This window comes from Odocoileus virginianus, chromosome 2 (assembly GCF_023699985.2).
Source record: "Odocoileus virginianus isolate 20LAN1187 ecotype Illinois chromosome 2, Ovbor_1.2, whole genome shotgun sequence".
Classification (NCBI taxonomy): Eukaryota; Metazoa; Chordata; class Mammalia; order Artiodactyla; family Cervidae; genus Odocoileus; species Odocoileus virginianus.
In genome coordinates, this window is record NC_069675.1 from 3,291,848 (window position 1) to 3,319,642 (window position 27,795).

Here is a 27,795-nt window from a genome sequence, read left to right on the forward strand (position 1 = left end):
ATTTTGCTATTTGTTTTCTAAGTGCCCTATACTGTTTTCATTCCTCATTTCCTTTAATCCTGTCATCTTTTGTCTTAGGTGACTTTTTGGAAGTGAAATGTTTAAATTCTTTTTGGGTATTTCCTATATTATTTTCTTTGTGGTTACCATGGGGATTAATCAAATATCCTAAAGTTGTAACCCTTTAATTTGAATTTTTATCAGCTTTAACTCAATCACACTCAATGTGTACTTCTTTTCAGCTCCATCCCTACTTCTTTCAGTTGTTGATGTCACAAATTTATTCTTTATATACTTTGTATCCAAAACCATATATATTATTTTAAGTATATTAGTCTTATGTAGAAACCAAAAGGTGAAGTTACAAACCAAAGTGGCACTAATCGTTGCTTTTAGACTATTAGGGTTTTTTTTTTTTTAATGTATTAGTCTCTTAAATAACACAGAAAACAAAAAGTGGAGTTTGAAACCACTGTTCCAATAATACCAGGTTGTAAATTGCCCATGCTTTTACTTCTACTGTGATCTTTATTTCTTCACGTGGCTGTACGTTGTTTAGTGTTCTTTCATTTTTACCTGCAGGACTCTCTTCAGCATTTCTGGCAAGGGTTACATCTAATGGTAATGAGCTTCCTCAGCTTTTATTTATCTGGGAATGTCTTAATTTCTCCCTCACTTCTGAAGAACAGGTATGCCAGAAATAGGATTCTTGGTTGATAGTCTTTTCCTTGTAGCCCTTTTAATATGGGGCCCACTGCCTTCAGGTCTCCAAAGTTTGTGATAAGAGATCTCTTAATAACTTATTGAGGATCCTTTTCACGTGATGAGTCCCTTTTCTCTTGTTGAAGATTTTGTCTTTTAAAGGTCTGATTCAACGTGTCCCAGTGTGCACCTCTGAGTTCATCTTACTTGGAGTTCACTGAGCTTCTTGGATACTTACATTCACATTAATTTGTGACATTTTCAGCCATTATTTCTTCAAGTGTTCTCTCTCTCTTTTTATTTTTAGGACACTGCGTATGTTGGTCCACTTGATGGTCTTAGGATCCAGTGGCTTTTCTTTAACCTTTCAGCTTTCTGTTCCTCAGAATCAAGAGTTCTTCATTTCAGTTACTGTACGTTCAGCTCAATTTTCTTTCTGATTTCTATTTTCCCCAGCTTCACTGAGGTATAATTGGAAAATAAGAATTATTTATATTTAAGGTGTACAATGTGATGTTTTAACACACATATACATTGTGAAATGATCACTTCATAAAATTTTCTTTTGTGAGAACAAGTAAGAACTACTAGCCGAGCAAATTTCAAGTATATAACACAGTATTATTAACTACAGCCATATTGTACACTAAATACAAAACTGAAACTGAAATGTTGTACAATAACTGAAATGAAAACGTCATTAGAGATATTCAAAGGCAGATTTGAGCAAGCAGAAGAAAGAATCATCAAGCTGGAAGATAAGACTATGGAAATTCTCGATTCTGAGGAACAAAACGATGAATGATTAAAGAAACGCCAGCATGATTCTAACAGGGAAACCCACTGCCCTCGGCTTGTGCCCTTCGAGGGGTACTTGTGCTTCTTATATGGATTCTAATTTCCCAGCAAAGTATTTTGGTATCAATAGTTACTGTCATGTTAGTGTTTCTGAACAATAATGAGAGCTACGGCTGCCAATGTTGCCATCTTGATAACATACCCTCTTTTACTTTTTTAGGCTTTCTACATTTCTATTGATATTTTCATTTTGTTCATATGTTGTGTTTTCTTGATTTTCTCCACATCTTCCTTTAGCTCTTTGACCATCCTCAAAATGACTGCTTTTAAAGTATTTCTACTTTAAATTTGTACAGTAGATCTGCTATCAGGTCTTTTTCAGAGATGGTTTCTGTTGATTTATTTTTTTTGCTTGAATGAGTCATTTTTCTTTTTACACAGTGATTTTTTTTTCCCATTTATTTTTATTAGTTGGAGGCTAATTACTTTAAAATATTGTAGTGATTTTTGCCATACATTGACATGAATCAGCCATGGATTTACATGTGTTCCCCATCCCGATCCCCCCTCCCGCCTCCCTCCCCATCCCATCCCTCTGGGTCTTCCCAGTGCACCAGCCCTGAATACCTGTCTCAGGCATCCAGCCTGGGCTGGTGATCTGTTTCACCCTTGATAGTATACTTGTTTCAATGCTATTCTCTCAGAACATCCCACCCTTGCCTTCTCCCACAGAGTCCAGAAGTCTGTTCTGTACATCTGTGTCTCTTTTTCTGTTTTGCATATAGGGTTATCGTTACCATCTTTCTAAATCCCATATATATGTGTTAGTATGCTGTAATGTTCTTTATCTTTCTGGCTTACTTCACTCTGTATAATGGGCTCCAGTTTCATCCATCTCATTAGAACTGATTCAAATGAATTCTTTTTAATGGCTGAGTAATATTCCATAGTGTATATGTACCATGGCTTTCTTATCCATTTGTCTGCTGATGGGCATCTACGTTGCTTCCATGTCCTGGCAATTAATAAACAGTGCTGCGATGAACACTGGGGTGCATGTGTCTCTTTCAGATCTGGTTTCCTCGGTGTGTATGCCCAGGAGTGGGATTGCTGGGCCATATGGCAGTTCTATTTCCAGTTTAAGGAATCTCCACACTGTTCTCCATAGTGGCTGTACTAGTTTGCATTCCCACCAAGTACACACTGTGATTTTTGTTTAAAACTGGATATCTGAATCTAATAACATAATGACTCTGGATGTCAGTCTCCTCCTTTTCCAGAGTTTGCCACCTGCTTGTTTCTGTTTATTGTTTTTGGTTTTATGATTTTTGCAGGCTGTATTTATGCCAAAGATTAGCCTGAGGTCTAACCTTAAGGTCTTCTCAGGTCTTTTATGAACCCAGGCCCTTCCCTGAACATTCAAAATGATTTTTCCAATTTCTGCCAATTATGCAATAGCTTTTGAAGGTTGTCAGACTTTTAAAAATCTTCTGGGTCACTTAAGGATGAAAGTGAAAGTGAAAGGGAAGTCGCTCAGTCATGTCCGACTCTTTGCAACCATGATGAACTTTTTAACAGTGGGAGAGCTGTGACAACAATGGCCACCTGCCCCTTTGTCTAACGTCTGAAATCAAAAGCAGCAGTGAGGACAGGAATCCCCAGTACTTGGAGGACAGAGCCCCTTTTTGGCCACCCAGGCTCCTGCAAGCTGCGGGCAAGCAGTTTGACAAACACTGCACAGAGGCCTGCCATGGGACCAGTGGGTGAGGGTAGGTAACTGCTTTTATGCTAAGAGCTGAAACGGGCTATACTCTACTCTAATTTACCCCAAGCCTTCTCCTTGAAGTTATAAGCCTTCAAAAGACTCCAGGGTTCCAAAATAGTTATACTATTTTGTTATTGGTGAAGGGTCATATAGATGACCTCCCATAAGATGTTTCTCCCATACAGATGTTCACTTGTTCCAGCACCCTTTACTGAGTGTTCCCCAATATTCTTCAGTGATTCATAAATCAAGTATCCATATATGTATGAGTCGGGCTGGACTCTGTTGCCTTTTCTGATCTATAAAAGTGGTTTAATTCATATGGTTCAACATAAAATGTAGAAATGCACTTCTGTTTTTACACGTCAACTGTTAACCAGAAAACTTGCTAAAGTGCTTACTGAATCTAATAACTTATCTCCAGACTCTGGATTACCTCCATAAACTTATCATAATCTGAGGTGAATAACGTTTTTATTTCCTCCTTTCCAATCCTTTTAAGTTTTTGATTATTTTTCTTGCCTTACTGGCTACAATTAGGATGATGTTGAATATCAGTAGTATTTAGTGGGCATCTCTAACCCAGTCTTCATCTTAGAGATAAAACTTGTAGCATTTCACTGTTAAGTATGCTCTCTACTATAATTTTTTCCACACTGCTCCTCAACAGATTTTTTTTTTTTTATGATTATGTGTCAATTGGGATTCTCAGCAAGTTCCTGAGGAAGAATCCAAGTTATTTGTGCTCATCTTGTTCTCATCTAAGAAATGAATTTAGCTTCCTTGTTCTATATACCAAAGCTTAGGAGCCCTGCCAGCCAGGAACGACAACGGCCAAAGCGCCACCCACAGCACACGTGGGCTAAGAGGACTGCTGCGGTTTCTAGTCGTACCCTGGTATCACCAGCGGTGACATGAGGGACGCACTGGAAAGAACTGCACATGTGTCCTTCTGTGGAAAGAGCTCTGATACCAGGAAGCTGTGTAATTACTAGATGCCAGATTCTTGCTCTAACAACTGAATACTGAGCAAATTATTTAACTTCTATGGGCCTTGTCTTCCTCATCTTTAAAAAACAAGTAAATCAACTCCAATTTTCCTAGCAAATTTTTTATGAGTTGGAACAATTTTTGTTGACATATCATCAATTAATTTTTAGGACTTAAAAAATCACTATGGCAGTCCATGGGGTTGCAAAGAGTTGGACATGACTGACTGACTGAACTGAAAAGTAACTCTCTCAGATGATTTTTCAAAATGACTGTTTAATTTTGAACTGACAGTAGCAATAAATGTTCTTATTGTCTTAGGCCTTCATGATCATTTGGTTTTGTCAGTATTTCTTATTTGAGACATTTTAATAGCATTAGTAATGTGGTTTAATTTGTATTTCTCTAATGATTAAAAATACTGTGTATATTTTTAAAAAATCACTATGAGCCAAAACACAAAAATATAACATAAATTCCACTATCTGGGAGGCAATACTCTCAGGCAAAATTCTAATTTTAAATCATGTCAAACAAAGCTGCTGTTTTGACTCTTTCCTTGCACTAGCTTTAGTTTAATTTGGAGAAACCTGATATATATTCTGCTACAGAAATATTACGTGTACATACTGTTGTTCTAATCACAAGGAACCAGGAGCTGTTTAAGAAACAGCTGAACTTAATGGCAAATTATTGCCAGAAAGAACGACATTACATCAAAATCAAAACTGCTATTCCTAGGAAATATCCTTCAACATTAAAATGAATGATTCTTACACATTTCTATTCAAAGGGTCTAATATTTTGTTACTTGAAGATATATAATCCATTATAATCCACAATCCAAGATATAGCACCCCAACATCAGGCACTCTGCAAGAGTCTGAATGAGGTTTCACTGTGGCTGATTTTACCAATTTAGTACTACCTGCCCTTAACATTCCAGTCTAAAATTATCTTTGGTATAGAATTCTGAAGTCACCCCCAGCTCTGGTCCAAGCACAGCAGCTGACCCAAGGAGTATGAGCAAATGACATCCCAGGTGATAAGTGCTTCCACACCCAAGTCCTTTTAGTTATGGATTGACAGACCCCCACTCCCACCACCAGCAAGACACGTCAAGCTTCAGAATTTTCAAAATGGGTTATCTGCTTGCAACCCGTATGTCTAGCTTCTAAAAGACATAAATCCATCTTTAATCAGTAATACAGAACTACACTTGGAGAATTGTTTTTAGAAATTCAGTACTGAGTTGCCTGCTCTCTAGATCCTACAAATCACCAAAAGTGAGATTTTTTAAATGGTCATTCCTATAGGTTCTCCAAGTTCTTACCCTGCAAGAGATTAAAGAACTAGAAAAAAGGAGACTAAGATCATTTTCTCACAAGGTGGCTTTACAAACCCTGAGATCATTATATATCTTGTTTATTCATTTTTAAAACATAAAAAGCCACACAAAGACGTTTTGTAAGTACAAGGTAGCCAGTGCCAGATGTATGTGGTTCTTAACATCTTACGTACAAGTAGCGTAAGTTAATCTAAAAATTTAGAAGCAGGGAAACAGTTGTCATGCAAAGCATCTATTTGCTTCACTGTCAGAGAAAAAGAACCTTATGACCCATCACTTTTTTCCTTGCTTCTTTGTCTTAGTGTCTAAAACCTAAATTTACACTACAACACAAAGAAAAATCTTACTCCAGGCCCCTAGCAGAATTATTTCTCTACTGCCTTGATCAAACTTTAATTTTTACTTTCCTGCCCTCATTATGAGCTTCAGGAAATGTTTTTTTCAGAACCATATTTAAGTCATGTATTTAGTTTATAATTAAGTAAACAAATACATCACTGGCAGCATCATGTAACAGAGATATGAACAATCACAAATATATCTCTACCACACCCGAAGTGAGAAGAACAGAATTCTAATACCAGTCCCATTACTGCGAAGTCATGAAATTTTGAGCAACTTTCTAAAACCTTTAAATCTTGGTTTCCCTTGAATATAAAAAGTAAAAAATTATCAGTCATGTTACCAAATAACATGACACTTGAAAACACATGTTCTTATTATTATGAAGGTGGTAATACTATAGGATAAGCATAGAATATGGTAAAAGTTTTGAAGAAACGAGAAAATCAGCTATGAAAATCAGGAGTGGTTAAAATGTCATTTATTGTCTCTTTCAGTTCTGAAATCCCAGAACTGATTTTTGAGCTGGGAAGACTAAGATAGGCTTCATGGTGATATGTGAGCTAGATGTGAAAGGAAGGATAGGGTTTTTATCAGATCACACTTCCTAATTTTATGCACAATGTATTTAAAGACATGGCTTAGGATGGCAAGGGGAAGGATGACATAGATGTAAATCTACAGTACATATACCCCCTGGAGTTCTCTTCCAGATAAATATCTAAGGTCCAGCATCCGAATTCATGTGTTTTCCTTACTGGTTCCATACTCATAGAGTTTACCAGCAATTCCACTGCTCCTGATCTGACACTCGCTACCTATCCTCCCAACATCCCCTACAAATATTTAATTTAAAACATAATTCACACAGCTAAGAAGGTTTTTATTATTACTCATGACTCTACTGACCTGTCTGCATATAAAGCTCATAAAATATATTTCATTTGAACCAGTTACATTTTAAAAGAAAAATAATAATCAGATTTTATTCAAGGCTTGACAATGAGCCTTGAATAATTCTTCAAACTTAAAATAAAATTACCTGTAGAAGCCCTCCATCATCAAAACGCAGCACTTCTATTATGCTCTCCGACTGAATAAATGCTGTAATGGAAACAAAACAGACTGTCACTTATCAGGAAAAGAAATTTCATTTAAACAAAATCTTTTAATTTAATAATTGCTACAAGCTAATACTTTTAAAACATACTACTGCTTGATGGTGATGGTTAAAGAGGAAAATGTAACTAATACTTCAGGATTTGAGTAACTATGAAATGCTTGAACTAAAACAATCCAGTTAGAAAGTAGTTTTAACAACCTACAAACTATGTAAGCCACTCACAAAATATTTATTCCTGCTATACTGCCAGAAAGCATGAAATAAAGTTCAACTAGCTGCAGTAATTGTGCTCCAAGTATTTACCTAACTGATTTGAAAACTTACGTCTACACAAAAATCTGCAAGCAACTCCTTATAAGCAGGTTTGTTCATAACCTTCAAAAACTGGACACAATCAAGATGTCCTTCAATAGGTGAGTAAAGAAAAAGTTGGCCTGAAATTCATCATTAAAAGAACTAAGATCATGGCATCTGGTCCCATCACTTAAGAGCAAATAGCAGGGGAAAAAGTGGAAGCAACGACAGATTATGTTTTCAGGGGCTCCAAAAAATCACTGAAGATGGTAACTGCAGCAATGCAATTAAAAGATGCTTGCTTCTTGGAAGGAAAGCTATGACAAATCTAGATAGCATAATAAAAAGCAGAGATATCACTTTGCCGACAAAGGTCCATATAGTCAAAGCTATGGCTTTCCAGTAGTCATGTACAGATGTGAAAGATGGACCATTAAGAAGGCTAGGTGCTGAAGAATTGATGCTTTCTAATTGTGGTGCCGGAGAAGACTCCTGAGAGTTCAATGGACTGCAAGGAGATCAAACCAGTCAATCCTAAAGGAAATCAACCCTGAATATTCACTGGAAGGACTGATGCTGGAGCTGAAGCTCCAATACTCTGGCCACCTGATGCAAAGAGCCAACTCACTGGAAAAGACCCTGATATTGGGAAAGATTGAGGGCAAAAGGAGAAGGGGCCAGCAGAGGATGAGATGGTTAGATAGTATCACCTACTCAATGACCATGAATATAAGCAAATTCTGGGAGACAGTGAATGATAGAAGAGCATGGCATGCTGGAGTCCATGGGGTAACAAACAGTCAGACACAATTTAGCAACTAAATAACAACAACAACAGAGACAAATGTAGATTATCCATTCAATGGAGTATTACTCAATGATAAAAAGTAAAAGAAAGGGCTGCATGCTCTATGATTTTAAGTATATGACATTCTGGAAAAAGCAACACTATAGAGATGGTAATAAGGTCAGTGGTTATGAGGGGTTTGGAGAGAAAGGAAGAGTGAAATAAGGAAACCATATGGTATTTTTCAAAGCAGTCTTCTACATGACACTGCCATGTGAGATGCATTTGACCCTATGCATTTATTAAAAACAGAACTTTACAACACAGTGAACCTACTGTAAGCAGTTTAAAAAAATCATTGAGGAGATGAGGAATCCCAGGGCAGACTGCAGAATATGACAAAACCACTTATTTCTATTCCAAAAGTATGAAACCATCTCATGGAAGGGGGTGAGGTGAAAGGTGCTGACCTAAGTAATTTGGAAATGAGTGGAATCAGTAAGACTAAAGGCAAATGAAACTGCACATAAGCACTATCTTTAGGTGATAAAGTTATTTTCCACAGGGGTTTGGGTTAACCATCCGGATGCTGCTCTACATGTATTCTAGAATTCAACCATTGAATATATGGATGGTGGATGGTGATTGGCAGACTTCTCACTGTTTGAATGAGAGTTCACAAAAAAGCAAGGGAAGGAGGCTAGAGTGATCCACCTGGTAATGGATTAGAGTTAACAACATCAGCACAAACTCATGTTGAGTGTAACAAAGATACTGATGGTTACCTGTAGAAACATTTACTGATGTGCCTATACACTGGTAGGTATACACACATATATTACAGCCTAACAGCAAAAAGCATATATACAGCACACAGATCTTGGGTCCTAATACCATTCTCCAATAAAAGGAATGGGGGCTTCTTACAGAAATGGCTGAATCTAGGACTGGGGTGGCGGTGGGGGGTAGGGGGAGCGAAATACACAAAGTGAAACTTGTGCCAGAAAGAAAGTGCTTAAGAAAAAGAAAAGACAAAACAAAAAATCCTCCATTGATGTGGAAATGTCAGAGAGATATAAGAGTTAACAGGAAGAGTTCCCATATGGCCAAAGCTACAACAACTTGAGCAATAAAGTCAAGTAGTACTGGATTAAAACCCAAAGTATAAAATAAATATGTATGAGTCTACACTGGTATAAACGAATGAATGTATGAATAAATAAATAATGGTGGAGAAGAATTTTAAATAATTTATGTAGAAGCTCTTTTACTTAGAAAGTGGAACATAACTGCCCATTCCTTAAGCATGGGATGCACATGATGACCCCTTCCAAAGAATGGAAAAGAGGAAAAAAAGAGTAACTTTACAATGGAGAAACCTGACAAATGTTACCTCAGTCAGATGATCAAGGTCAACATCCAGAGTAAAAGTCATGGGGACAGTACCCTTGACATGCTGTAAGAAAAATGGCACTTTATCTCTGTGGTCTCCCTCCCAAAATCATGTAACTCCAGACTCATCATGAGAAAAACATCAGACAAATCCCAGCTGAGGGACATTCTAGAAAAACACTTGATCGGTACACTCCTGAAAACTGTTGAGGTCATCAAATATAAGAAACATCTGAGAAACTGTCACAGATCAAAGAAGCCTAACGAGACATGATTACTAAATGTAATGCTGTATTTTGGATGGCATTCTGAAAAAGAAAAGGGAAAAACTTTTCATTTAGGTAAAAACTGAGGAAACTTGAATAAAATATGAACTTAATAATAATGTACTAAAACTGGTTCAATTGTAAAAAGAAAAAAAAAGACCATATGAGATGTTAATAATAGGGCAAACTAGGCAAGGGGTATATGGGAACTCTGTACTATATTTGGGATTTTTATGTAAATCTAAAACTGTTCTAAGATGAAAGCCTATTTTTTAAAACCCACGAAACAGTGGTGTTTTACTTGGTTTAATCTGACCCTCCCTGACTCCTCTTTGCTGGTCTTTGTGTCTTCAGGAAGAAGCCTACTGTCTAATCCCATGTACCTGGCTTTTCCAGTGTGACCAAAGCTGAAAGTCAGGGGGCAGCCAAGATGCAGCGAATTAATTACATCACTTCACCTACTTGGATGTGTCTTTGCTGCCTGTTGAGCATCCATTTCTTCTTACTTTGATAATAGCACCCTGATTTTATTTTGCGGAAACCCCTGTCCTTCCATTTCTTGTGTTTCTCTTCAACCTCAGTGCCAACTTGCTCTACCCTGAGGAGCATTCCTCACCGGTTCCTCATATACAGAGAACGTTCAATAATTCTGTGTGTGAATGAAATTCCATCTTTTTGCTCAGGCACAAGTACTGGTTATCTGCATCCACTGATACAAATGAATTCCTTGATTCTCTCTAGTCCTAGCTTGAGGTTGAATTTCCAAACTAAGATCAGAGCTAACGGCTACAAGGGAATTACTGACAGAGAGTACATCTGGAGTATACAAAAATGTATCCAAATAAAGCAACAGACTATTAAAAAAAAAAAAAAAAGGACTGTGAAATAAAAGGCTATGCCCAGCATACTCATCCATTTCTCATCACTTCCCCCTCCTTTTAACATAAAGTGACATTTTAGGTGATCCAGAAAACCTTTTTGTTATGCTCTTGTTGAACACAGGTATACTGATGCAAGGACACAATGACCAAACAAGAATTAACTGAAATAGCCAGACACCCACAATATAACAGACAAAAAATTTAACTCCCAGTTAGAAGCTTTCCATCTAGCTAGTAGAGACAAAGAAAAAGTAACAGAAATGTGCTATATTTGGTGGCTGCCATTAGAGTTATGGTTTTTCAAGGAGTCGTGTACAGATGTAAGAGTTGGACCATAAAAAAGGCTAACAGCCAAAGAACTGATGCTTTTGAATTGTGGTGCTGGAGAAAACTCTTGAGAGTCCGATGCACAGCAAAGGAGATCAAACCAGTCAATCCTAAAGAAAATCAACCCTGAATATTCACTGGAGGGACTGATGCTGAAGCTCCAATACTCTGACCACCTGCTGCGAAGAGTCAATTCACCGAAAAAGACCCCGATGCTGGGAAAGACTGAGGGCAGGAGAAGGGGGCGACAGAGTATGAGATGGTTGGATGGCATCACCGACTCAATGGACATGAGTTTGTGCAAACTCCAGGAGACAGTGAAGGACAGGGAAGTCTGGGATGCTGTAGTCCATGGGGTCACAAACAGTCAGACACAACTTAGTGACCAAACAACAACATTAGTTATGATACAACAACCATCACGTAAGATTCCATCAACAACCAAGGTCAGACCTTTACCTAACTAAAGAGAGCTTTCCTAAATATAGAAAAGTAGTAATATAATTTGGGTATATAATACCTAATATAATAATATAATTAGGAGCTTTAAGAAAAAATACATGAGATACCTTAGGTGGAAAAAAAAGAAAAGGAAAAAAGACCAGCAGCTATTATAAACTCCTAAAAGGAGGATATTGTGTTATACATCAACAGCTTTCCTTAAAGGATGCAGAAATGAACAGGATTCAACTCTGGCATAAAACAGAGTATTTTACTTTAAGTGATCAATCTTAATAACTTTAAATTATATATCTAGAAAAGCAGAAGTGACACTAGATATGTACTTAATCATTTAATGTGTTAACAGTTACTAATATAAATTACAAAAAGGAACCCAAGCAAGTCAAATTCCCATATCGCCACATCTCTAGATTGGAAACCACAAAGGACAGATACTTCCTCTCCTGAGGATTTCTGTCCCTTATTTTATACGCTAATGGAATTCTAAACTGTCCCAATGTTTTCCAGTTAGAGCAGCAACCAGATGTAGAAGAAAGAATGATGTTTAGGGGACTTTCCTGGTGGTCCAGTGATTAAGAATCTGCCTTCCAGAGCAGGGATGTGGGTTTGCTCCCTGGCTGGGGAACTAAGATCCCACATGCCGCATGGCAACTAAGCCAGCACACTGCAACTAGAGAAACCGTGTGTGCTGTAACTAGAGGAAGCCTGAGTGCCACAGCAAAGACCTAGTGCAGGAAAAAACCCTAATAATTATCGATCACTGTGTTACTGAACGTCAAACTAATTTTATGACATAGATATTATGGATTCCGTTTGAAGATAAAGGTTCAGTGGGGTTAGGCTCAAGGTCACTCAGCAAGAAAGCGGCTTGAGAGGGGCCATAAATTTCAACCATGGGACCTCAGAAACTAAGCCTCTACATCCGTAACTGTTTACTTTCAAAATAAAGTGATGCTAATGCTCAAAACCAGCAGTACCTTCAAGCGACCTAACTTTTAAAATCAGGCCTATATTCCTACACAAAAGGAGGAAAGCAGGATACATAAACACAAGGGGTTTGACTTCTGGCTTTTAGGATTCTACTAGCATTCACTCTATGAAATTGAGCTCCGTAAGATGTACTTTAAACTTCTCACATTCACCTACATCACTATGATATCTGAGAGTAACAAAGATATTTCTTTTCTGTGGAAAAAAGTATGTCAGTTATTTAATCACTTATATTCAAAACAGAAGATTAGAAATTGAGTTTACTTCCTCACTGCATTTTAGTAAAGAATAAGACAAAAACACCTCCACTTTAAAGGCAAATCTTTCTCTGCTGTAATTAGGGATAATTTATAACACAGTTTTTGCCTTTTGGGTAGAGTCTTTTCTCTGACTAAGCAAATGATGACAGATACAGTGCCTGTTTCCAGACATCGTCTGTAAGTCATTGAAACAACGAACGCTGTAAGTAAATACGTCATCACCAACTCAAGGACATGAGTTTAAGCAAACTCTGAAAGACAGTGAAGGACAGTGAAGCCTGGCATGCTGCAGTCCACGGGGTCACAAAGAGTCAGACACAATTGGGCCACTGAACAACTATCGACCTTACAGAAATAAAAGGCACCTGCCAACCTTACAGAAACAGGTAAACAAGAGAATAACTAGGAACAACTGCTCACCAACGAGTTAGATGCACGGACAAACACCTGGAAAAACACAAACTACCGAAATTAAGTTGAGAATAAACCTGAATGGGCCTGGAATAGAGACTGAATTTCTAACTAAAACTCTTCTACAAAGTAAAACCTAGGGACAAATGGTTTCATTCCACCAAATGCCTAAAGAAGAAGTTATACCAAGGCTTCACAAACTTCCAAAATGAAGCAGGGGAGGTAGACACTTCCCAACACATTCTGAGGCCTTAATACTGATACCAGAGTCAGAGAAAGTTATCACAGAAAAGGAAGCTATAGCTCAATATCCCTTATGCATATGGATATCAAGTCCTCGAGAAAATACAAAATACGCTTCTAGCAACATACAGAGGCTTATACATCATGATCAAGTGTAAGACTAATATACTTTACACTGCAAAGCTTCAGTGAAAGAAATTAAAGACCTAAATAAATAGAACGACATAGGCTGGAATACTTAACAATGTAAAGACTGTAATACTCCCTAAGTTATCTTAGATTCAATGCAATTGTTATCAAAATCCCACTTTTTCCCCCCAAACTGATCCTAAAGCTCTTAAGAAAGTGAGAAAAATCCTTAATAGCCAAAACAACCTTGACAAAGAAGAACACAATGGAGAACTCTTAACTTCATGATTTCAAAACTTCCTACAAAGCTACAGTAATCAAGACAGTGTGCTACTAGGAATAAAAATAAACATGGAGATCAACAGAAGTGAGAATCCAGAAAGAAACCCTCATACTTACGATCAATTCATTTATGGCACAAAGAAGAATGGATAATGCTTTCAGTAAGTAGAGTTAGGACAACAGGGATCTACATGTGAAAGAATGAAGCTGGACCCTACCTCACACTGTATGTAAAAATTAACTCGAAATGAGCAAAGACCTTGGTGTATGAGCTAAAGTTCTAAAACTCTTAGAAGATAACATGGGTAAATCTTCATAACCTTGAATTAGACGATGTTTCTGAAGCTAGGATAGCTAAGCAAAGAAAAACACATAACTTGGACCTCATCAAAATTAAAATTCCTGCGGTTCAAAGGGCACTATCAAGAAAGTGAAAAGACAACCCAGAGGACTGAAGATTTTTGCAAATTATTTATCTGTTAAGATAAGATATCTGTACACAGAATATATGGAATTCACCCCCCTCCCCGCAAAGACGAATATTTCAACTTAAAAAAAAAAGAGAGATCTGAATAAATATTTCTCTAAAAGAAGACAAATTGCCAATAAGCACATAAAATGTTCAGAATTAGTCCTCAGGGAAATACAAATCAAAATCAAAACAAGGTACCAATTCACACATACTAGGACGGCAATAATTAAAAAGACAGACAGTAATAAGTATTGGTGAGGGTGTGGATAAATTGGAAAGCTGTAAGTTGCTGGTTGGAGTAAAAAATGGAAAACGTGGAAAAGTGGAAAAAAGTGGAAAACTAAAAATAGCCACTTTGGAAAACAGTTTGGCAGTTATTCAAAAAGGTAAATACAGAGTTACCATAAACAAAACCATTCTACTCATATATATAAACAAGAGAACTAAAAACACATGTACAAAAACTTACCCACGAATGTTCCAACAGTACTATTCACAATAGCCAAAAAACAGAGACAACCTGAGTGTCCACTGACAGAGGAATGGCAAACAAAACGTGGTGAGTCCACAGAATGGAATAGTTCTCAGCCACACACACACACACACACACACACACACAATGGGATAGTCCTCAGCCACACACACACACACACAATGGGATAGTCCTCAGCCACACACACACACACACACACACACACACACACAGGGATAGTCCTCAGCCACACACACACACACACACACACAATGGGATAGCCCTCAGCCACACACACACACACACACACACAATTGGATAGTCCTCAGCCACACACACACACACAATGGGATAGTCCTTAGCCACACACACACACACACACACACACACAATGGGATAGTCCTCAGCCACACACACACACACACACACACACACACACACACAATGGGATAGTCCTCAGCCACACACACACACACACACACACACACACACACACACACAATGGGATAGTCCTCAGCCACACACACACACACACACACAATGGGATAGTCCTCAGCCACACACACACACACACAATGGGATAGTCCTCAGCCACACACACACACACACACACACAATGGGATAGTCCTCAGCCACACACACACACACACACACAATGGGATAGCCCTCAGCCACACACACACACACACACACACACACACACAATGGGATAGTCCTCAGCCACACACACAATGGGATAGTCCTCAGCCACACACACACACACACACAATGGGATAGCCCTCAGCCACACACACACACACACAATGGGATAGTCCTCAGCCACACACACACACACACACACACACACACACAATGGGATAGTCCTCAGCCACACACACACACACACAAAATGGGATAGTCCTCAGCCACACACACACACACACACACACACACACAATGGGATAGCCCTCAGCCACACACACACACACACACACACAATGGGATAGTCCTCAGCCACACACACACACACACACACAATGGGATAGCCCTCAGCCACACACACACACACAATGGGATAGTCCTCAGCCACACACACACACACACACACACACACAATGGGATAGCCCTCAGCCACACACACACACACACACACACATTGGATAGTCCTCAGCCACACACACACACAATGGGATAGTCCTCAGCCACACACACACACACACACACACAATGGGATAGCCCTCAGCCACACACACACACACACACAATGGGATAGTCCTCAGCCACACACACACACACAATGGATAGCCCTCAGCCACACACACACACACAATGGGATAGTCCTCAGCCACACACACACACACACACACACACACACACACACACAATGGGATAGCCCTCAGCCACACACACACACACACACACACACAATTGGATAGTCCTCAGCCACACACACACACAATGGGATAGTCCTTAGCCACACACACACACACACACACACACACACACACACACACACACACAATGGGATAGTCCTCAGCCACACACACACACACACAGACACACAATGGGATAGTTCTCAGCCCCCCCAACACAAACACGCATACAATGAACAATGAACTACTGACACATGCTACAACATGGATGGTCCTTGAAAATATAAGGCTAAATAAACTAAGTCAGATACAAAAGAACACATATATTATATGAAATGTCCAGAATAGGAAAATCTATAGAAATAAAGGTAGATTGAACAGTTGCTAGGAGGAAATGGGGTGTGAATCTAATGTGGATGAAGTTTCTTTCTGGGGGTGTTGAAAATATTTTGAAATTAGATCGTGGGGATGGTTGCAGAAAATGTGAATATACTAAAACACTCAATGGTACACTTTAAAAGCATGAATTTATGATATGGGACTATATCTCAAAGAATTATAGCTCAATACTTTAAAATTCAACACAACAAAAAGACAGTGCATGGTTTTGGTTCTATTCCCTAATTTTTTACTTAATAGTTTGCCTAAATGGCATTTTAAATATTGTGGAGCCATGGGACACAATACTACTCCATAAGAGCTTTAAGCTGTGTAGTTCTTTCATGCACAGAAATTCATTTTTTGACATACACATATGTGTGTGGGAGGGGAGAATACATAGCAAACGATAAAGCAAATGGGGCAAACTGTCAACAATAGGTGAAGCTCCGTAAAGGTAAATATTTTTTTATTCTATTTTTATCCTTAAAAATTTCCTGAACATTTGAAAATATTCCAAATAAAAAGCCTACAAAAAAGGAAATAATTTATACAAGACTTATAAAAATTTGAATGTTTAAACATATTCACTTTTAAATAAAACCACAATAAAAGTAAGTAAATCTAGTTACTTATGTTCATTGGAAATATTGGTTGTAGAGGCGTTCGGTATACCAACTGCTGCCACAGATTGGGACAAAAATAATAAACCGCTTAAGTGTCTATGACTAAAGTGACATTGCAGCCATCTTAAACTGTCAATCAACATGCGAACTCAATTATTGTGCAGGGATTTTACCTTGTGAGTACGTCCAACATGCAATCATATACTATGAGATATATGGTGTATACATGTGATACCTGCACTCCAGATATGTATACAGTAAATATTATATTCTTATTAGAATCATAGTAAGAATCATGCATGTCTTATCAATATAATTCTTATTCCACATGCCCAAAGAAGTGACCAATATAAGAAATAAGAAAATGTAGAGCAAATTAAACCTAAAATAAATGTAAATCAAAACAGCAGAAAATAAAGAAAAATCAAAGAAATCAAAGTTTTGTTTGACAAGATGAATAAAACTGATACACCTCTAGTCGGATTTGACAGTAAAGAAGAGTCACATATTAGAAATGTAAGAAATGAAAGACTAGACACAACTACACTTCCTATAGATATAAAGCCAGTAAAGGAATATCATTAAAAATTCTGTCAATATAGTCAACAGTTCAGACTGTAGTATGGATATTTTTTTTTTTACATTTTTTTAAATTTTTGACTTTTTTTTTTCCTTTTCATTTATTTTTATTAGTTGGAGGCTAATTACTTCACAACATTTCAGTGGGTTTTGTCATACATTGACATGAATCAGCCATGGAGTTACATGTATTCCCCATCCCAATCCCCCCTCCCACCTCCCTCTCCACCTGATTCCTCTGGGTCTTCCCAGTGCACCAGGCCCGAGCACTTGTCTCATGCATCCCACCTGGGCTGGTGATCTGTTTCACTATAGATAATATACATGCTGTTCTTTTGAAACATCCCACCCTCGCCTTCTCCCACAGAGTCCACAAGTCTGTTCTGTACATCTGAGTCTCTTTTTCTGTTTTGCATATAGGGTTATCGTTACCATCTTTCTAAATTCCATATATATGTGTTAGTATGCTGTAATGTTCTTTATCTTTCTGGCTTACTTCACTCTGTATAATGGGCTCCAGTTTCATCCATCTCATTAGAACTGATTCAAATGAATTCTTTTTAAGGGCTGAGTAATATTCCACGGTGTATATGTACCATAGCTTCCTTATCCATTCATCTGCTGATGGGCATCTAGGTTGCTTCCATGTCCTGGCTATTATAAACAGTGCTGTGATGAACATTGGGGTACACGTCTCTTTCAGATCTGGTTTCCTCAGTGTGTATGCCCAGAAGTGGTATTGCTGGGTCATATGGCAGTTCTATTTCCAGTTTTTTAAGAAATCTCCACACTCTTCTCCATAGTGGCTGTACTAGTTTGCATTCCCACCAACAGTGTAAGAGGGTTCCCTTTTCTCCACACCCTCTCTGGCATTTATTGCTTGTAGACTGTTGGATAGCAGCCATCCTGACTGGCGTGTAATGGTACCTCATTGTGGTTTTGATTTGCATTTCTCTGATGATGAGTGATGTTGAGCATCTTTTCATGTGTTTGTTAGCCATCTGTATGTCTTCTTTGGAGAAATGTCTGTTTGGTTCTTTAGCCCATTTTTTGATTGGGTCATTTATTTTTCTGGAATTGAGCTTCAGGAGTTGCTTGTATAGTTTTGAGATTAATCCTTTGTCTGTTGCTTCATCTGCTATTATTTTCTCCCAATCTGAGGGCTGTCTTTTCACCTTACTTATAGTTTCCTTTGTTGTGCAAAAGCTTTTAAGTTTCATTAGGTCCCATTTGTTTATTTTTGCTTTTATTTCCAATATTCTGGGAGGTGGGTCATAGAGGATCCTGCTGTGATTTATGTCAGAGAGTGTTTTGCCTATGTTCTCCTCTAGGAGTTTTATAGTTTCTGGTCTTACATTTAGATCTTTAATCCATTTTGAGTTTATTTTTGTGTATGGTGTTAGAAAGTGTTCTAGTTTCATTCTTTTACAAGTGGTTGACCAGTTTTCCCAGCACCACTTGTTAAAGAGGTTGTCTTTTTTCCATTGTATATCCTTGCCTCCTTTGTCGAAGATAAGGTGTCCATAGGTTCGTGAATTTATCCCTGGGCTTTCTATTCTGTTCCATTGATCTATATTTCTGTCTTTGTGCCAGTACCATACTGTCCTGATGACTGTGGCTTTGCAGTAGAGCCTGAAGTCAGGCAAGTTGGTTCCTCCAGTTCCATTCTTCTTTCTCAAGATTACTTTAGCTATTCGAGGTTTTTTGTATTTCCATACAAATTGTGAAATTATTTGTTCTAGTTCTGTGAAAAATACCGTTGGTAGCTTGATAGGGATTGCACTGAATCTATAGATTGCTTTGGGTAGAATAGCCATTTTGACAATATTGATTCTTCCAATCCATGAACACAGTGTGTTTCTCCATCTGTTTGTGTCCTCTTTGACTTCTTTCATCAGTGTTTTATAGTTTTCTATGTATAGGTCTTTTGTTTCTTTAGGTAGATATACTCCTAAGTATTTTATTCTTTTTGTTGCAATGGTGAATGGTATTGTTTCCTTAATTTCTCTTTCTGTTTTTTCATTGTTAGTGTATAGAATTGCAAGGGATTTCTGTGTGTTAATTTTATATCCTGCCACTTTACTATATTCATTGATTAGCTCTAGTAATTTTCTGGTAGAGTCTTTAGGGTTTTCTATGTAGAGGATCATGTCATTTGCAAACAGCGAGAGTTTCACTTCTTCTTTTCCTATCTGGATTCCTTTCACTTCTTTTTCTGCTCTGATTGTTGTGGCCAAAACTTCCAACACTATGTTTGGATAATTTCTTTAAAGACTCAAAATGCCAAAGATCAGTTTTTTAAAAAATTAACAGTTAATGTGAATAGCCCTATATATATTAAAGAAGTTACTCTGTAGTTAAAAATCTCACAAAGAAAACTCTAGGCCCACTCACATAAATTGATGAGTTCTCCCAAATATTTAAGGAAGAAAAAAATACCAATTCAACACAAACTCTCTTCAAACACGGAAGAGGAAAAACTTCCAAACTCATTTTAGGAAGCCAACATTACTCTGATATCAAAAACAAAGACATTAAAAGAAGGGAAAAACTACAAATCAACATTCTTCATTATTACAAATGCAAAAATTCTCATTAAAATTTCATCGAATTTAACCCATTAATGTATAAAAAAGATAAATACACCATCACCATATAGGGCTTATCCAAGGAATGCAATAGTTCTTTCACATCCAAAAAAGGGGGGGAGGGAAATCCAACCTATAAAACTAACAAAGACAAACAGAAAACCCCACCAAACATTAAAATAATAATAATCTCTTAAATCATACTTGATGGTTGACATAAAATTATAATGACATCAGTTGAGCAGAATGTATAGAGAAGAAATACTTTGGGAAATTATGTTTTTTAAAGTGGTAAGGGTGTTATTTGAGGGGAAAAAAGTTGGTAGGGCCATGGAATCTCAATGAAATCAAGGTTTTAATACTGTAGTCAAAGTTGTAAAACAATGCTATCAGGGGGCTGTGTTAAGTTAAAATATAACAATTTAATGTTAGCTACCACTTAAAAATACACAAAGTGATATACTAAAATATATATAACAAGATGGATTCTAAAAAATGTTGAAGTAACTCAGAAAGAGAAGAAAAAAGAAATCGAAAAATAAGAAACAAAAGAAGAATTAAGCACTGATGTATCAAAAATCACTTTAAATAGTTTAAACGCATCAATTAAAAGGCAGGAAGTGACAGAATGATTAAAATGATTATCCAACCATATACTTCAACACAACAGAAACAGATTTTGTATTAGAAAGAGATTTATCATGCTAACTTTTTTTTTTAAAGGTATTGCTATGTATATATCAGATATAGCAGACTTCAGAGCAGGGACAAAGAGTAACATTAGATAAAGGAATCAATTCACCATGAAGAAATACTATCCCCAAATGTATATGCACCGAACAACAGAGTTGCAAAATGATGAAACAAAAATTGGAAAAGCCAGAAGGAAAAGTAGACAAATTCAGTTATATTCAAGGACTTCGACATCTCACTGCCATCAAACATCTCACTGGTAAAACCAAGAGATACATGAGCTATAAAAGGATATATACACATAAAAGATACTACAAAACCCAAACACCATCAACCAACAGGATCTAACTGACATTCACAGGCCACATAGCCTTTGTCAACACAATACACGTTCCTTTTAAGATACCTTGGACAATTCCTCAAGACGGGACAATTCCCTGGACAACTCCTGGGTCATAAAACAAACAACTTTAAAAGCACTGAAATCAGAGTATGTTCTCCAATCACAATGGAATCAGACAACAAATCAATAACAAAAGTGCAACATAAAAACATCCTAACACTTCTACATTCAACAATACACTTTTAAATAAATCATGGGCCAAAAAGGAACATAATTTTAAAAACACAGAGAAATGAATAAAAACAAAAATGTAATACTCAAAAACAGGAAAAAAGAGAGAACACTTTTATGGCATTAAAATGCTCACATTAGAAAAAAGAATAAGGTCTCAAATTAATAATCTGTATTCTCACCTCAAGAAACCAGAAAAAAAGCAGAACAAATAAGCCCAAAGGAAATAAAAAAAGAAGAGCAGAAATCAATGAAATTGAAAATAGGAAAATAACAAAAAATGAATGAAACAAAAATCAACAAAACTGACAAGGCTGTAACAAGACTGAAACAAAGAGAAAACACAAGTCATACACAACCGGAATAAAGCAGGGCATGGCACTGTAATTGCTGCAGCCACTAAAAGATTAATAAGAGAATACTGTGAACTCTATCTTTGCATGAAATGTTCCCTTGGTGTCTCTAATTTTCTTTAGGAGATCTCTAGTCTTTCCCATTCTGTTGTTTTCCTCTATTTCTTTGCATTGATCGCTGAGGAAGGCTTTGTTATCTCTCCTTGCTAGTCTTTGATCTCGGCATTCAAATGGGAATACCTTTCCTTTCTCCTTTGCCTTTCACTTCTCTTCTTTTCACAGCTATTTGTAAGGCCTCCTCAGACAACCATTTTGCCTTTTTGTGTTTCTTTTCCATGGGGATGGTCTTGACCATTGTCTCCTGTACAATGTCACGAACGTCCATTCATAGTTCATCAGGCACTCTATTTCTACTTTATTGACTATGCCAAAGCCTTTGACTGTGTGGATCACAATAAACTGTGGAAAATTCTGAAAGAGACAGGAATACCAGACCACCTGACCAGCCTCTTGAGAAACTTATATGCAGGTCAGTAAGCAACAGTTAGAACTGGACTGGTTCCAAATAGAAAAAGGAGTACATCAAGGCTGTATACTGTCACCCTGCTTATTTAACTTATATGCAGAGTACATCATGAGAAACACTGGGCTGAAGAAGCACAAGCTGGAATCAAGATTGCCGGGAGAAATATCAATAACCTCAGATATGCAGATGACACCACCCTTATGGCAGAAAGTGTAGAGGAACTAAAAAGCCTCTTGATGAAAGTGAAAGAGGAGAGTGAAAAAGCTGGCTTAAAGCTCAACATTCAGAAAACTAAGATCATGGCATCTGGTCCCATCACTTCATGGGAAATAGATGGGGAAACAGTGGAAACAGTGGCAGACTTTATGTTTTTGGGCTCCAAAATCACTGCAGATGGTGACTGCAGCCATGAAATTAAAAGACACTTACTCCTTGGAAGGAAAGTTGTAACCAACCATATTAAAAAGCAGAGACATTGCCAACAAAGGTCCGTCTAGTCAAGGCTATGGTTTTTCCAGTGGTCATGTATGGATGTGAGAGTTGGACTGTGAAGAAAGTTCAGTGCCAAAAAATTGATGCTTTTGAACTGTGGTGTTGGAGAAGACTCTTGACAGTCCCTTGCACTGCAAGGAGATCCAACCAGTCCATCCTAAAGATCAGTCCTGGTTGTTCATTGGAAGGACTGATGCTGAAGCTGAAATTCCAATACTTTGGCCACCTGATGTGAAGAGCTGACTCACTGGAAAAGACCCTAATGTTGGGAGGGGTTGGGGGCAGGAAGAGAAGGGGACGACAGAGGATGAGATGGCTGGATGGCATCATCGACTCCATGTACATGAGTTTGGGTAAACTCCAGGAGTTGGTGATGGACAGGGAGGCCTGGCGTGCTGCAATTCATGGGGTCGCAAGGAGTCGGACATGACTGAGTGACTGCTGAACTGATGAACTCTATGCTTATAAAATCAACAACATCAAAAAAGGACCAATTCTCAAAACCCACAAGCTACCCAAACTCAGTGAAGATGAAACAGAAGGCCCACATACACCTGTACCCATTAAACACACTGAATTCGGCAATAAAAAGATTCCCTTAAAATAGAAATTCTCAAGCACAGATGGCTTTACTGGATAATTTTACCAAACATTTAAAGAGGAGTTAGCATCAGTTTTACATAATCTATTCCAAAAAAAATTGAAGAGGGAATACTTACCAACTCATGTTATAAAGGCTAATATTACCCTGATACCAAAGCCAGACAGATATACAGATTAAAAACCTTTAAATCACAGCCCAATATCCCTCATTAACTTAGAACAACTCTCAACAAATACTAGCAATATGTAAAAATAACTATATACCATGAACAAATGAGATTTCACATATGCAAAACACTTGAAAATCAGTCAAGAGAATTCACCATACCAAGAGTTAAATAAGAAAATCATATGATCAAAACAACTGATGCAGAAAAAGCATGTGACAAAATCCAACACCCATTCATGATACAAATTCTCAGCAAACTAGCAACAGAATGGAACTTTCTCCACTTGATAAAAGAGCATCTGCAATAATCTATGGCTAACACCAATACTTAATGGCGAAAGAATCAATGGTTTCCCCTGAAGAATGGGGGAAAAGTGAGAATATTGCTTTCACAAATCTTATTAGAGCACAGTACTAGAAATTACAGTCACTGCAAAAAGAAAAATCAGTAAAATGCATACAGATCAGGAAGAAAGAATGAAATTGTTCCTATCTGCAGATGACACGATAGTTTATGTACAAAACCCAAAGGGATCTACAGAAAAAAAAAAAAAAAAAGGAAAAAGAAAAATCACCAAACTCCTAGAATAAGTGAGTTCAGCACGGTAGCAGGATATAAGATGAACATACAAAAATGAGTAACATTTGAAGCAGCTTTTCCCTTCTCTAGGGCAACTTAGAGCCTGGCAGTACCTAGAGATACCAAACTGGGAAAGGAACCACAAGCCAGGTCGGGGCAGAAGTAGAACGCGGCTCCACCACAGGAGCAGGCCCATCTGCTCCACAGGTGAAAGGCTTTCAGAACACAAAGAGGTACTTCCCTTTCTCACTCACTGACCTTGTTCAGTGCGCTCTGACATTAAAAATCCTAGCAGTCTGTGTAAATGTCATCAATATCTACAAATGAAAACGCCCCTAATTGGGCTCTTTATTTTACTAAGATGATTATCCTGGCATCTTAGGTAAGAAAATAAATAGATATCTCAATTCCCCAAACCCATTCACTATGTCTGAAGTTTCATTAATACTAGTCTGCAAAGGTAACTATAGCAAGAATTCCATTAACAGTAACACATTTATTCAAGTTTTAATTCTCTCCTATTTTAATAATGTTTAAGATTAATCCTTACTCTGAATATAGAGGAAAAGACAATAAACTTAATACATTTAAATGAATGCTTTTAATGACAAATATTTGTGTATTCTCCAAAATTTTGACTTTATGTAAGTATACACCTTCCATTTTCTAAAATATGCCTCAAATCTTATTTTATAGTAGTGTCATAGTTGGAGAAAGGAGATAATAGACATTAATTTAAAATCAATTTTAATAAAAAATAAAAAAAATAAAATCAATTTTAAGTATCAAAAGGAGAAGGAGGGGAGGAGGAGAAAAAGAAGAATCAATCAGAACAATTGCAAGTAATGTTTTCCAATAAATATCTCTGTATGAGAGGACTATTTTAACATACACATAATAGAGTTCTTTATTCCAAAAATACTCCTAGCCCACTCTCAAGATTGCAGTGATTTAAAACTGCATGTTTTTAATAGTTGTATCCAATAACTGCATGTAGAAACAACTAAACTCATTTTAGAAGCAATCAGTAAGCAGATGAGGAATACAGATTAGCTACCTCTGTTGCAGACTCTGATCCTATCAATATAAATTAGCCAGTTTTGCTTCCTGTCCATCTCACTTCCTATCCAATAATCACTGTTTCCCAATGGTCAGAATCCTTGACAATGTGGTATTAGATGTCTGTATCCCAAAGTTCCCTGAGGGAAACTTCTGGCCAACAGAAGAACAGGGTTTTTTACCTGTATGTTGTGATTAACTTTATAGTTAACAGCTTTTCTATGTGTAAACAATCAAGATGACTCTACTTACGCACTTGGGGCAGGTACGCTCCAGTTTCTGCAGGACTAACATCTTTAGTCTCTCCTGTCCTTATGTTCTCTCCAGACTCTGGGAGTGGGGCTGAAGACCCCGGTCCTCCTGGGCTGACATATATCACACCCTTCTGCTGCAGAGAGTGGGTATCATCTATTGCCCTTTCTAGCAGACTCATCTCCCTTAAGAGTGATCAGGGGGCTTCCCTGGTGGTTCAGTGGTAAGGAATCCGCCTGCCAATGCAGGAGACTCGGGTTCAATCCGCGGCCCGGGAAGATACCAACGTGCTCCAGAACAACTAAGCCCGTGAACCACAACTATTGAGCCTGTGCTCCACAGCAAGAGAAGCCACTGCAATGACAAGCCTGCACACCACAATGAAGAGCAGCCCCTGCTTGCTGCCACTAGAGAAAATCCGCAGCAGTGGAGACCCAGCACAGTCAAATATAAATTAAAAAAATGATCAAGTCAATTGTTCTTTCCCTCTATCTCATTTCTCAGGTATATTTTAATCTAGAATTTTTGTCCTATGCTACTGAGATTTAACTCATCCCCTGGTTGTACAGTATTTTTTAAGAAATATCTGCTATATTCAGAACTGTTTTCTTCTATTTTGCTTAATGTTTTGCTTCCTCATTCTTTGCTATAAAGAAGTCCCAAGTCAGTTACATTTTTCTTCACATTTTTGCTCTGAGATCTCATTGTCATCATTTTCTCACTTTCTGTTTAATGGACTCGTCTACTTACTACTTGAATGTTCTGCCTTCTATTTTAGGCTCCAGGATCAGAGCACAAACTAAATTAGATTGGGGCACTGAAGAGAAAAGTGTATCTTCTGACAAGAGTGGGAATTAAGAGACTTTAGAAACTAGAAATCTATTAAGTTTAAACTCAGCTAAGGTTTTCCGCAGACTACAGAAACAATTCATGAAAGAGACAGCATGAGAATTCTCCATGTCAGTGGAAAGCTGATCCTAGTTGATCAATGGAACTAACGAGTTTCATTTACTCAAGACTCTCACACAGCATTAAATTTTTTATCTCCAATAAGCACACTGCTGCTGCTGCTAAGTCGCTTCAGTCGTGTCTGACTCTGTGCGACCCCCTAGACGGCAGCCCACCAGGCTCCCCCATCCCTGGGATTCTCCAGGCAAGAACACTGGAGTGGGTTGCCATTTCTTTCTCCAATGCATGAAAGTGAAAGTGAAGTCGCTCAGTCGTGTCTGACTCTTCGCGACCCCATGGACTGCAGCCTACCAGGCTCCTCCGTCCATGAGATTTTCCAGGCAAGAGTACTGGAGTGGCGTGCCACTGCCTTCTCCGCAATAAGCACACTAGTCTAGTAAAAATCTATTAAGTATCATTATCTAGAGTTGTGAACAAGTGAAAAATAACCCACTTTTCTATCAGAGAACTGATTAAATGTTTGTTTTCCAGGACAATAATTTGCATAAAATTCCAGTTTCCCCACTCTATGTGATCTTAAAAATGTACAACCCCCCCTGCAAACCTCGGTTTCCTCCTCTATAGTACACACACAAGGACACAGTATATATCCTCAGGGTTTTGTAGGTATTAAGTACAGCAGTGCACACAAAATGCTAGTTTCAAGCATAGAGTAAGATTTATGATATTAACCTTATAATTATTTTATCATTTTTATCATTGCTGCTGTTGCTATTTTTCTTTCAGATTTCTAGAAGACTGGATTTCCTCCCATCTTCCAAGTCATTTAAGCCAAGAAGGAGGTGAGCAATGGAGTCAGAAGAGTTAATTCACATAAAAAGAACTTGTTTATATATAAAATGTCAATAGTCATCTATCTTGTGTATTGGTCTTAAGGGTCTAATCTTCTAGGAGATGAATAATTTAATTTTTGGAGAAGGTATATCTAAGTAATGTTTTTTCATTAAAATTTAATTTATACTACTTTTTAAAATTAAGAAAAATCTAATTTCAGTGATGAAAAAAAATCATGAACACTGATGTTTTTGTTATCCAGCAAATAACCAGAGCCATCTTCTTGTTTTAAAGACACTTTTTTAAAAAAAAGACAGTGGAGCGTCCATTTAGGTTTCCCTCCCACTCCTTTCTCTCAGGATCATTTGGCCTGCGGTCCTGCTAATGCTTTTATTAGTTCAACTGGCAAGGGGGAAACATCAGGGCTTTATATATCAGAACTAGATAAAGGAAAAATAACCAAATGGATTTTTAAACTGGACACTCACAGTT

The 27,795-nt window shown here is 37.6% G+C and overlaps 1 protein-coding gene across 2 annotated transcripts in view; it reads right to left on the minus strand.

Moving 5' to 3' along the window:
- Positions 1-27,795, minus strand: part of TMEM131 (transmembrane protein 131) — a 171,297-nt gene that overhangs the window by 106,803 nt on the left and 36,699 nt on the right. For both annotated transcript variants that reach the window (XM_070474615.1, XM_070474608.1), the window contains exon 2: positions 6,988-7,049. In XM_070474615.1, the coding sequence (XP_070330716.1) occupies positions 6,988-7,049 (62 nt within the window). The remainder of the gene's footprint in view (positions 1-6,987; positions 7,050-27,795) is intronic.